Below are 13,161 nucleotides of genomic sequence, written 5' to 3'. Positions count from 1 at the left end.
CACACTTTGCCCGAACCATATATCAATCATATCACGCACCAGTTATTTCCCCCGGGTTTGAGGGCTTCCGCTCGCTGTTTTCCACAGGTTTGCCTTGTGAAATTCCAATCTTGTGCCCTGAATTGAAACACAGTTAGGCAAAATCCCTCTTCAGATCTTCCACACATCTGATGAGATCAAATTAAGCTGGAAATATCAGGTTTTCGCAAGGCACAGTTGCGGAACAACAAGAAAAGTTCCCGAACCCAGGGGAATCAATAGGTACAGGATACAAGCAAAATAAGGGTCAAGCAAAAGTGTGGGTGAGTGTCAGAAGGAGATCCAGCTTTCCATCCTTTAAAAACCATTGAACAGTTCCCCCCGACAAAGGTACGTGAAGCACAGTGGGAATTGGTTTTTTAAAACTACTGTTGCAGACACCAATTGCCTTCGACTGTTTGCACCCCCAGAGATATTAGTCTTTCTGTCATTTACACGACCTCTTATCCTGGGGCAGACACCCAAAAAATCATCCCTAATTTAAAAGGGGGTCCTCAGCAACCTTTAAGAACACAGGACACACCCTTGTAGGACTAGACCATCCATCCGCCTAGTCTAGCAACCTGTCTCCAGGAGTGGTCAGCCAGTCCCCTTTCGTTGGTCCTCAGAATCTGTGGATTGGAGGTTTGCAGCCATCCTGTACAGCCATTCAACTCCCTCAGCTCCATTCAAATGGGCTTGGGCCAGATGACTCTCTGGGTCTCTTCCAGTTCCACAAGTCTATGATTAATCCCTGGGACTTGCGAGAAATTGGGGGTGAACCTGGGAGTTGCTATAACAAGAGAAGCGAGGCTTCTGGGAGTTGCTAGCACAAGAGAAGTGAGGCTTCTGGTCGCTCACTGTTCTTCTTCCCCTGCGTTTGCCTGCAAAGGAGGAGGACTTCCTCAGGCCCAGCAGCCGGGAAGAAGCCCAGAAGCTCTGGGAGATGGAACGGGCCAAAATGAGGCAGCTCCTGGACAAGCAGCAGAAGCAGATGGCGGAGGACTACCAGTGGTTGCGGCAGGAGGAGAAGGCCCTGGTGAGTTGACCTAAGCAGCGATACAGGCGGCCACTGGGATGGCCACTGGCAAACCTGAGATCTGTTTCCTTCTAGCCTGCCCAGAGCATCACACGAGGAACTGATTTCAGAGACATGGAGAGGAGCTCAGCGTAGTACAGTGGTGCCTCGCAAGACGAATTTAATTCGTTCTGTGAGTCAATTTGTTTTGCGAAAAATTCATCTTGCGAATCGCGGTTTCCCATAGGAATGCATTGAAATTTCTTTTTTTTGCCCATAGGAACGCATTAATTAAATTTCAATGCATTCCTATGGGAAACCGCGATTCGCAAGACGAATTTTTCGCAAAATGAATTCGTCTTGCGAGTCACCATCAGATCGCAAGATGCATTCGTCTTGCGAAAAATTCGTCTTGCAGGGCATTCATCTTGCGAGGTACCACTGTACTAGGCAGATCATTTGCCTGATGGAATGATCTGCCGTCTCCTCTCCCTGAGGGTTCTCCTGACAGCCCCCAAAACCAATTGGGGGGTGGGGGGCCTATTGCACTTGCAGACGTCCTTGCATGGGCTTCCGCTGGGGGGACCCGAAAATGCATCCAGACCATGGATTCGGGAGTTGCCATATAGTGGGGAAGATTAACATACCAGTGGAAGCTTTTTAGCCTCCTGATTAGGGATCAGGACCAGATTTGGTTCTGTTCGCATTTTAATGCAAATCCACCCAATTTGCACTTTCCTGGAACGGTACGTGAGCTCGGGTGCAAGTATCCTTTGGAATTCACATTTCTCCGAATTTTGCGATAAAATTATCCAGCCACAAGATGTGTAAAAATGCATACTTTAGGGGAACCTGTGCCTTGAAAATGCACACGTTCATGAAAATAAACATGCAGTATGTTATAATAATAATAATAATAAATTTTTATTTATACCCCACCCTCCCCAGTCAAAACCGGGCTCAGGGCTGCTAACACCAATAAAATTACAATAAAACATAAAAAGCAATTAATTAAAATACAGATTAAAATACAATATTAAAATTTAAAATGCAGCCTCATTTTAAGTAGTCCATAAATCCAAACCATGAGGGAGGAAAACACAGGGGTCAGACTAAGTCCAGCCCAAAGGCCAGGCGGAATAGCTCTGTCTTGCAGGCCCTGCGGAAAGATGACAAATCCCGCAGGGCCCTGGTCTCCTGGGAAAGAGTGTTCCACCAAGTTGGGGTCAATACTGAAAAGGCCCTGGCCCTAGTAGAGGCCAATCTCTAGAGAAAAATGCTAGCCAAAATGTATTGATGAAGAGAAAAGGGCCCTTAAAAAATTAATGTTTTATTTACCTATTCACTGAATTTGTATACTGCCCTTCATCCGCAGATTTCAGAAACCAGTGACACACACACACCTAATTAGCAAGGTTGAATGGGGACCTTTGAGAGAGAGAGAGAGAGAGATTGCCAAAAATTAGGCAAACTGAACTTAAGATGGGGAAAACAAGAAGCTGGAAGAAAAAGGGGGGAAAAGCCTGGGAGACTTTGGTAATTCATTGCTGCTTGTGATGCCAACTGAGGGGTTTTGTTAAGAAGAACCGAAGAACTGTGGCCCTAGGAAACAAGGGACTAGCAGTAATAGAGTATTAAGTCCCTGTCTGGTTCCCCCTTCAAAAAACCCCTGGTTCATTGCGGCTGCTGATGTTGGCTACTTTCTTCCGCCACAGGATCCCATGGCCTCTGTGAACAGCCACGCCTACCCCCCAGTAAGTCCATGGGCCACATCTCTCCGGCTGCCCTCTGCTCGCTCTCTTAACTTTCCTAACTTCTCCTGGTGAGAAATGATAAAGCAAGGGGGAGGATCACGGCCACACCACTCAAACAGACACCCTCTGCAGTGGCTTCCCCATGGGCCTCTGACTCTAAGCCTCGGTGCGCCAACAGGGCTCTGTTGCTCACAGAGTGTTTGTTGTGGAGGAGGAAGGGAAAGGAGATAGTTAGCCGCTTTGAGACTCCTTCGGGTAGTGATAAAGCGGGATATCAAATACAAACTCTTCTTCTTCTCTTCTTCTTAACTTCCTTCTTGCCTCTCTGAGCTTCTTCTGGGATCTTTGGTCTCCTGCTTCCCTCGCCTTGCCTCTTTTCCCCAGGGCCACATCCCCTCCTGAGCAACACTGGAGGGCCGCAGGTCGGAGGCAAGAATGGGTGGAGCCACAAATGAAAAAAAAATTATAAAGTGGGCTGGTTTCTACACACACACACCTCTCTCTTCCACCCAGACAAGCAAGGGGTGGAGTTCAAGGACACAGTCCAGACAGGCAAAAACACTGAGGGAGAGTGTGAAGTGGGGGCAGTGAGGGGCGTGGCCTTGGGAGGCTGGGCAAGAGCCAGACAGGGAGGGCAGAATTATTATTATTATTATTATTATTATTATTATTATTATTATTATTATTATTACCTCGCCCATCCAACTGGGTTTCCCCAGCCACTCTGGGCGGCTTCCAACAAAAGATTAAAAATACATTAAAACAGTATTTGTCCCCACCCCTGAAAGACCCCTCTTTGCTTCTGTTCTCAATTCCAGCTAATTTCTCTCCTTTCTGGATCAAACTCTGCAAACCTGTACATGCTTACTAAAGTGTCAGCCCCACTGAACACTGCAGGTTTTACTTCTGAGATGACGTGCGTTGGGTTTATGCTGCATGTGTCAAAACCATGTGACTCAATGCCCCTTTTCTTTTCAGAAACTCCCCGAGAAGGAGGCAGGATACAGTGAGTATCTACCTCAGTTTGCCCTTCCGTAGCGCAGGTGTCATTCTCTGCTCACCATTCCATGCATTTCACGTTCGAGAGAACTTGAGTTCCCCGTCAGTGCGGTCAAGGAAGCCTAACCACCTTCCCTGCACCTTGTGCAGCATGTCTTACTATAGAATAAAAATGTAAGGCTGTTGTCACATCTCGCTGCTCCCACCACCCTCAGGCACCCCTTCCAACCGCAGCGCGATAGCAGAACAGCAGGCACCTGAGCAACGCAAACCGCTAAGGAGGGGAGCGTGTTGAAAGGGGGGTGGGCGGCATTTCCGAGTGCCATTTGACCCACCGCTTTCCAAAGCACCCCCTGCCTTAAACATGGCGACGGCGCGGGCTTAGGAAGGGGCATTGTTCAAAGGTGGGTTGGAGGGTCTTCAGAGTGTGATTTGGGGGTGAGCTTTGAAAGGAGAGGCAGGAAGTGGGCGAGGTGTAAAGGAATAGAAATAGAATAGAATAGAATAGAAATACTTTATCGTCGCTGTACCACTGTACCACTGTTCACAGTGAGATTAAATGAGCCCCCACTTCACCCCCACAATCCTACGACCACCAACCCCGAACGTCAGCTGCAATGTTGCTGTCTTCCATTCAGCAGCCTCACGGCCCATGGGTAGAAACTGTTCTTTAACCTGTTGGTGCGGCTTATCGTACTTCTATATCTCCTGCCCGAGGGCAGGAGATCAAAAAGGTGCTGGCCAGGATGTGAGTTACGTGGTTGGTCAAGTGGAAATGGAGGGGGTTCGCCAGGGGTGGAGGAAAGACTGTGGCAAAGGGTGGAGGGGTCAGCCGCATTGGTGGGTGGAGTGGGCAGCGGATGGGGAACCTCTGTGGCCCCACCCAGATGTTTTTGGACAGCAGCTTCCAACAGTTCCAGCCGGGGAGGCCAAAGGACGGAGATTATTGGAGTTGAAGTCCAATCCCTGCTTGGCTGACAGCTCTTATAGCAATGTTGTGTCATCAGCAACAACAAAAATAACAAACTGTTGTGTTTCCTTTTTATTGATGGCTTAGCTGAGTTCACAGGGCCACCCAGGAAGCCGCCCAGACTTGGACCTCAGGTGGGTAGTTGCCCCTTGCCTTTTGCCGTCCTGTTCCTCTCTCCGTTTTGAGCCAAGCTCTGCGCCGGTTCAGGTGATGTGTGGGCCAAAGGTCACCCCGAAATTGTGTCATTCAATTGATTTGGGGTGGGGCGGGGGGCAGAATACAGGCCTCCAATTGGGGAGGTGTATAGGTGCCCAGGTGGCGCTGTGGTTAAACCACTGAGCCTAGGACTTGCTGATCAGAAGGTCAGCGGTTCGAATCCCTGCAACGGGGTGAGCTCCCGTTGCTTGGTCCCAGCTCCTGCCAACCTAGCAGTTTGAAAGCACATAAAAAATGCAAGTAGATAAATAGGAACCGCTATAGCGGGAAGGTAAACAGCGTTTCCATGTGCTGCTCTGGTTTGCCAGAAGCGGCTTTGTCATGCTGGCCACATGACCTGGAAGCTATACGCCGGCTCCCTCGGCCAATAATGCGAGATGAGCGCGCAACCCCAGAGTCGGTCACGACTGGACCTAATGGTCAGGGGTCCCTTTACCTTTTTATAGGTATCCTGAATAGCGGAACTCCTTGCAGAAGGAAGAATAAGCTGCAACATTTTGTCGGAGGTCTTCCCTGTATTATTTTATGTAAGCCACTGGAGGGTTCATCTGAGCTGGAAGGCAGGGAAGAAATATCCAGTGTTAGTCATATTCAGAGTTGACCTATTAAAAGCAATGTTACTTAAATCCACTGATTTCAGCGTGGGGTCTGCTCTTACATGAATGCATCAAATTTTCATTTAGGAAAAATGTGTGCTCCTGCTATCAGAAACTTGGGGGGACACTTCCCCACACTAACCCCTGCCCCCCCTTGATTTATTTGCTTGTTTATTGCATTTCTAGCCCACGTTTCCTCCAAGGAGCTCACGGCGTCATACACTGTTCTCCCCCCCCCCTTCATCTAACCCCCCACAACAACCCTGTTAGGCCAAGAGACTGTGACTGGCCTAAGGCCAGTGAGTTTTGTGGCTGAGCAAGGGTTCGAACCCTGGTCTCCCAGGTCCAACACTAACCATTGTGCCACACTGCCTTTCCAGTTCTCGCTTCAGCCAACCCCCACGGCCAACCTGGACCGGACGGATGACACTGTGTACGGTGACGTCATGGACCTGGTAAAGGCTGTTCTGAAGCTGAAGAACGAGGTCAGCAACCACCCGCCAGAACGGTACATCCTGGTTGTGAAGGTAACTCCAGCATGTCTTTATTTCTGTTTTTATTCCTTTGCACCACCTTGATGCAAACAGGTTCTGCTTGGGGTGGGCAGAGGCAGGGTAGAAGGAGAGCCGCTGGGAGTCTGATCTGACAAGACAGAAGTACTGTTTTGGGGGGACATGGAGCGGGCAGGTGTGGAGGACTCCCTGGTCCTGAATGGGGTAACTGTGCCCCTGAAGGACCAGGTACGCAGCCTGGGAGTCATTTTGGACTCACAGCTGTCCATGGAGGCGCAGGTCAATTCTGTATCCAGGGCAGCTGTCTACCAGCTCCATCTGGGATGCAGGCTGAGACCCTACCTGCCCGCGGACTGTCTCGCCAGAGTGGTGCATGCTCTAGTTATCTCCCGCTTGGACTACTGCAATGCGCTCTATGTGGAGCTACCTTTGAAGGTGACCCAGAAACTACAACTAATCCAGAATGCGACAATCCAGACTGGTGACTGGGAGTGGCCTCCGAGACCACATAACACCGGTCCTGAAAGATCTACATTGGCTCCCAGTACGTTTCCGAGCACAGTTCAAAGTGCTGGTGCTGACCTTTAAAGCCCTAAACGGCCTCGGTCCAGTATACCTGAAGGAGTGTCTCCACCCCCATCGTTCTGCCCGGCCACTGAGGTCCAGCGCCGAGGGCCTTTTGGCGGTTCCCTCGCTGCGAGAAGCCAAGTTACAGGGAACCAGGCAGAGGGCCTTCTCGGTAGTGGCACTGCCCTGTGGAACGCCCTCCCACCAGAGGTCAAAGAGAAAAACAGCTACCAGATTTTTAGAAGACATCTGAAGGCAGCCCTGTTCAGGGAGGCTTTTAATGTTTAATAGATTATTGTGTTTTATTTTTCTGCTGGAAGCCGCCCAGAGTGGCTCGGGAAACCCAGCCGGATGGGCAGGGCACAAATAAAAAAATTGTTGTTATTGTTATCATCATCATCATCATACTTTTGTTTTGCCTCTTTGCAGGATGTGGGCCTCTCCCTTCGGAAGCTCATCGGGAGCGTGGATGAAGTCCTCCCAGCTCTGCCTGCCTCTTCTCGCACTGAGGTGGGTCCTCTTTCGGGCAAGCGGGCGATGTCCCACCCCACGTAGACCTAAGGAGGTATCAGAAGGGGAGTGGCTATCTGTCCTCTTTCATTGCCTTGTCCTTTTATTACAGCGCCATTATTACAGCACAAATACACAGCACAAATACACAGCTCTCCACAAGGAGGGCAGTTGGCTAGTCTAATCCGACTTCCGACTTCCACAGCATTTTAGGCGCCAACGGAAAGTTCCTCCCTCCCTCTGACTCCTTTGCTCTCTGATATGTTCAGACCTCTGAGTCTGTGGTGAGGGGGGTTCCCCCACACTCTCGAGTGGCGGCTCAACTAGCTGCCCCCTCCCTTCTGGCTCTCTTGTCATTATCTCGTAACTGGGTAACTCCTCCCCAAGCTGCTCAGCTTCTGTCTCTCTCTCTCTCTCTTCCCCCTCCAGCTGGTCTGCCGTAGAGTGCATTCCCCAGTCCTCATCTTCAGACCATTCCCTGACCCACTGCAAGTGTTCCCAGGGTGATTTTCCCAGGATGTGGGTGGAAAACAGTGTCTATTAATCCATGCTCTGTTTCTGGGATTGGACTAGACGGGAATCTGTAGCTCAGTGGCACCATGGGATGATATCCACACCGAATCTCTTGTGCTTCCTGTTAAAGTATCTCTGGTTGCATTGCTGGGAAAGGACCTTGTTTCCCATTGCAATAAGTAGTCAAAACTTTGCTGCAAAATAAGGTTTGATTAGGATGCCACGAAGAGTCGGACACGACTAAACGACTAAACAACAACAACAAGGATGCCATGCCAGGGGGTGGAGGTGGACTGGGAAGCCCTGAAAGAAGTGATTTATTATGGAAAATGCAAGGTGTATATTCAAAATCTGGAGAAAAAATTGCATTGCGGGGATTGAACTAGATGGCACTTTCGGTCCCTTCCAACTATGCAATCCTATGATTCCCTGACCAGGGATTTGACTGAGCTTCACATGTTCATCCCTTGCAAGCAGGTGTGTCCAGGTTCCAGGCTCTTAAACATTTCTGGTTTAAAATGTCCCAATTTGCAGAGCCCATCTTTTGCCTCAGACCTTTTTCTGCCAGTCAGAGTAGACGTTTCTGGACTGGGCTATCAATTTTGGACCAACCTTCTGACTCAGGATCAGACAGTTTCCCATTTTCACCTGAGAGCATTTGGTGGTTGGGGTTCCGTTCAACAAATCTGTTCTGGGGAATACTGTGTACAGTCGTACCTTGGTAGTCGAACGCCTAAGTTGTCGATCTAACTGGCTCCCGAAGGTTGCAAACCCAGAAGTGAGTGTTCCGGTTTGCGAACATTTTTTGGAAGTTTCCAGTTGGGAGTTGATCACAGTGTGGATTTGCCAAGCATGCCTTCCTCTTAGCACGTTTCTCCCTTGCGTCCTGAGTTTGAGTGTCTTCAAAGCCCAGGACACCTTTGGTAAAGGCTGTTCTCCAACTGGAGCGCTCGCAGGCCAGTGTTTCCCAGTTGTCAGTGTTTATACTACATTTTTAAAGATTTGCCTTGAGACAGTCTTTAAACCTCTTCTGTTGACCACCAGCATTACGCTTTCCATTTTTCAGTTGGGAATAGAGTAGTTGCTTTGGAAGACGATCATCAGGCATCCGCACAACATGACCAGTCCAGCGAAGTTGATGTTGAAGAACCATTGCTTCAACACTGGTGATCTTTTCTTCCCAAGTGATGTGTAAAAAATTTTGGAGACACCGTTGATGGCATCTTTCGATGAGTTTATAAGTGTTGTGAACAGTGCTTTCATGAGTCGTTGGAGTTAACCTGCTGCTTATCTGTGTCTGTGTCCGTCCGTCTGTCTTTCTGTGTGTGCTCTTCCCCGGCAGATTGAAGGCACCCAGAAGCTCCTCAACAAGGACCTTGCCGAACTGATCAACAAGATGCGCTTGGCTCAGCAGAACGCCATGACGTCCCTGAGCGATGAGTGCAAGCGCCAGATGCTGGCGGCCTCGCACACTCTGGCCGTGGACGCCAAGAACCTCCTGGACGCTGTGGACCAAGCCAGGATGCGAGCCAACCTAGTGAAGGTCTCCTTTGAGTGACCCAGAGGGCTGGCTTTCTTTTTAAAAGATGAATGAATAAGTAGCCCCCTCCAAGCTTCCCTGCGCTGTCTCCACCTCTGCCCTGCCGCAACACGCTCGTGTCTTTGATTTCGTCGCGTCTGTCTTCCGAGAACGAAGGAGAAGAGACTCTGGGGGAGAGGCAGGGAAGGGACTTGTCTTCCTCTGCCCCGTAGATCATGCTGCTAAGGGGGGACGCAGGACCCCGGTCCTGGGGGGGTGGGCAGTTCAGACCTGTCAAGGTGAGCCTGCACCAGTAGGGTCCCATGCGTGTAGGTGTGCAGGCATCGCTGTGTACAGGCTGGTTTCTCTGCCAGTATCTCTGGCGCCAAGGTGTCTCCATGGTGAAGAGGGTCAAAGGTGGGGAGAAGTGGGGCGAACCTCACTGCCACCGTTCTCCGGATAAGCCAGAGGAATGGTGGCAGGCCGGGCCACTTCCGGGTTTCTCCCGAGGACCCTGAGGACCCAGTCCTGGGAGAAAAAGCTTGCTAGGTCACTCTGCGGCACTTTGGTGAGAGACATTCCCAAGGTGGCCCTTAGAGGAGGCTGTCTCGTGTCTTTGTACATTGTATAGAAACATTTATTTAATGGCCATGTACGAGAGAACTGTATGTGCAACCTCCCGCCCTAGGAAAAAAAAAATTACCCTCACTTCTCTCTCATTTGGGGTGGAGTTTGAACACGTCTCCCTCTGAATAGGGAGCTAGAGATCCAAAGGGGGCTCTTTAAAAAAAAAATGTCATGAAGATATGTACCAGGCAACACATAACACTGTAAACCACAACAGAACCGCACACGGCATGTTCGCAAATTGCAGAGAAGCAGTTCCACCTAGTCAAGTTTTAAAGATGGGTCAGTGTCACCCAAGCATAATGGGGACTGAGTCATTGAAGGGGTGCTGCTTGTTCTGCCTATTTATATAATCCAGAAATGAAGAGCAATCCTCATAAAAACTATTTGATTTGGCTTTGCCCCAGTCTGACCAGACGTTCTGATAAAGCCATATTCCCTGCATTAGTCAAGCATGCCTCCTGCCAAGGAAGTTTTTAATGATTTCTAGTACCGGGCGATTACAAATCTGGCTGCTGATCGTAACATAAGCACTAGATTTTTATAAGTGATAGGAGTTGAATTTGGGGTGGAGCTTCGATATATCTCTCCAAATGAAGGAGACTTTAAAAGTTTCCTGTTTCAGCAAAACAAAAAACAGCAGGGAAACTTTGAGGGATCTCAAGCACTCTGGCTCCAATCCTCTGTGCACTTACCTGGGAGTAACTGCCACTGAAGTCACTGGGGCTTCTTGAGTAGATGCTGAGTAGATTGCACTGTGTAACAGGCTGATACTGACACCAGCTTTCATGTCTGGAGTCGCTTATGCCATCATAAATCTGTTAGTCTTAAAAGTTCAGCAAAACTCTCTTGGGGGTGTTTTATATTTAAAGGCCCAATTACAATTCCAAGCAACAATGCAGATTGTTGACGGGGGAGACAGATCCACACTCACCACCACCTACAAACACAGATTACGGATTTGATGCTGTGACTGAAGACTGAATCTTTGCCACCGAGTCAGAGCTTAAAGGGGAGGTTTTTGGTCCTTCTGTGGCAGGGTTTGAAATTAAACACGCCCTGACAATGTTGGGGCTCACGTTTTGCTTCTGGAATGGAATTTTTGCTGAAAACATCCATGTCTGGGAGGACGAGAAGCCATTAATGTAATTTTGAAACTCCCATAATATTGAATCCCTTCCGTAAATTTCGATTTTTTGTTTTACTTTTGTACCTAAGAAACGGGCCAGGCAAAGTCAGCATGGCCAGCCTCAGCTTCTTTGTAATATTATACAGTATTTGTGTGTTAAAACGGCAACAGCAGCAGGAATCTCTCTGTTTGATATGTGGTTTTTTTGACCTGAAAATTGTACCGTTTTATGGCTTTTGTCATTCATCATAACAAAGCCATTGTTTTGCCTGAGATAAATGAGGTACAACATTCTCTTGTTGATCTGTTTCTTCATCAGAGCTTCTACCCCGGAGGACCTTGGCAAGGTAATGATCCGATTGGGGGCCACTGTTCAGAAGCAGAGGAGAGTTTATTATGTCCCGGAGTCTCCAAATTCAATCCTTAACGCTTCCAGCTTGTTTGTCTGCTTACTTACTTATTTTATTGTATTCTTACCCCTGAAGGCACACGCTTCTATTGTCTGCTGAGACAGATGCCAACCAACCAAATATCCTACCTTTCCTCCAAGGAGTTCAAAGCTCTCTTCCTCCCCAAGAGCCCTATGGGGTACATTAGGCTGAGAGCGAGTGACTGGCCCAAGGGAGCTTTGTGGTTGAGTGGGGATTTGAACCCGGGTCTCCCAGGTCCTCGCCTGGCACTCTAACCACTACACCATCCTGGATCTCAGCAGATATCCCTAGGCTCCTTTGCGCCTTTGACAAAGAGATGTCTGTGTGCCTCCAAAGACCATGGACCAGAAACTCACAAAGTTTGCTTTCCATCGCTCTGCCAGCATCTTCATGGCCATCATCAGGGGTGTAGGAAGGGTGTGCGACCCGCCCCGGGTGTCATCCCTGATGGATGACAAAATGGCACACAGCGGGAGGGCAGCACTTTCTGCGGAGCCTGGCCTGCAGCGCGCCCGAGCCACGTGACTCTCCTGGGAGTAACGCTGTGGCTTGGGGCCCCACGCTGCCTGAAACAGCAGCGTGGGACTTGTGTCCGCCAGGCGGACTCCGTGGGCAGCTTGTCACCCCGTGTACGGATCGCTGTGCGGCCCCCACCGCTCCAGGTGCTGGAGCAGCTAGCTATGCCCCTGGCCATCATGGCTGGGTCTGCTCCTCCTCCATCGATCTGTCTGTCTGTCTGTCTGTCTGTCTGTCTGTCTGTCTGTCTGTCTGTCTGCCTTCCTTCCTCTACTCACTGCCTTCCCCTTTGCCTGCTCCCTCCCTCCCTCCCCTTTTCCTCCTCCTGTAGCTCTTGCCCACTCTCTCCATCTTCTCTCCCTCCAAGCCTCACAGGGCCCTCCGCTCACACTCCTATTAGTACCGCCCACTGACCGGGGAGGGGGCCCCACAGGCACCTGCAATGGCCCATGCCAATGATCAGATTCTTCCACTGAGACACCCAGAGGAAGCTGTGCTCCTCGCCCAGCCGCAGAGGGTGTCCCAGGGAGCTCATGGGTGGGCAGGTAGATTCCTAGCCACTCTGCACCAGGGTTGAAGAGGCATGATTTTCAAAGACGCCTGGGCCCTTGGTGGAGGCCTAACCAAGCCCTAGGTGCTTTAGTCTTTAGAAGATATCTGGAGCAGCTGGTGGTTGCTACTTCATGTGTCATGGATTGGTTGGGCGCAGAGGAGTGGTGGGAGGAGGCAGCTGGTGGAAACCCCCCCCCCCAGGGAAGGAGGCTAAGACTGGTGGGTCAACAATGAGCGGCCAGAGGGAGAAGACTGGGGAGAGGAGGTGTTGGAAGCTGGAGAGGCAACAGGGCTTAGTGAGCTGGGAGAGTCTGTGCCAGAGAGAAGTCCAGAATCAGAGGCAGAAGATGAAGCAGGGGAGGAGGGAGACCGAGAAGCAGAGATGAGTCAGGCTGGTGAAGAGTCACGGGGTTCTCCCTCCTGCTGCTGTGAGAAGCTCCCCTTCCTGCTTGTCTCCCAGAACCAGAAGAGGTATGAAGAGGGTGGAGGAGAGGTTGGGCTACACACAGGAATAGTCTCAGATTGCTTGTGAAAACCCCAGGGGACTTAGATGGCTGTGTGGAGGTGGGGACATTCAGTCTTGGCAACTGATCCATGGGGCAAGACCTACCGGGGATGAGCTGCGGTGCTCATTAGGCCTGACACTCAGCTACGTCTGTGCAGATCATGCTAGTAAAAAGTTAATTCTAACTTGCACGGTGTGATTTACTGCCG

General features: G+C 50.1%; 1 protein-coding gene across 6 annotated transcripts in view; it reads left to right on the top strand.

The window, feature by feature from the left end:
• Positions 1-11,239, top strand: part of PTK2B (protein tyrosine kinase 2 beta) — a 107,680-nt gene extending 96,441 nt beyond the window's left edge. For 3 of the 6 annotated variants that reach the window (XM_060273198.1, XM_035110822.2, XM_060273194.1), the window contains 7 exons: positions 911-1,057; positions 2,752-2,790; positions 3,769-3,796; positions 4,838-4,893; positions 5,952-6,098; positions 7,080-7,160; positions 9,016-11,239. In XM_060273198.1, the coding sequence (XP_060129181.1) occupies positions 911-1,057; positions 2,752-2,790; positions 3,769-3,796; positions 4,838-4,893; positions 5,952-6,098; positions 7,080-7,160; positions 9,016-9,231 (714 nt within the window). In that variant the 3' untranslated portion in view covers positions 9,232-11,239. The remainder of the gene's footprint in view (positions 1-910; positions 1,058-2,751; positions 2,791-3,768; positions 3,797-4,837; positions 4,894-5,951; positions 6,099-7,079; positions 7,161-9,015) is intronic. The other 3 variants (XM_060273195.1, XM_060273197.1, XM_060273196.1) reach the window with 3 other exon arrangements.
• Positions 11,240-13,161: the final 1,922 nt, after the last annotated feature.

This window comes from Zootoca vivipara, chromosome 3 (assembly GCF_963506605.1).
Source record: "Zootoca vivipara chromosome 3, rZooViv1.1, whole genome shotgun sequence".
Lineage (NCBI taxonomy): Eukaryota > Metazoa > Chordata > Lepidosauria > Squamata > Lacertidae > Zootoca > Zootoca vivipara.
This window is presented reverse-complemented; position numbering and strand designations above follow the sequence as displayed.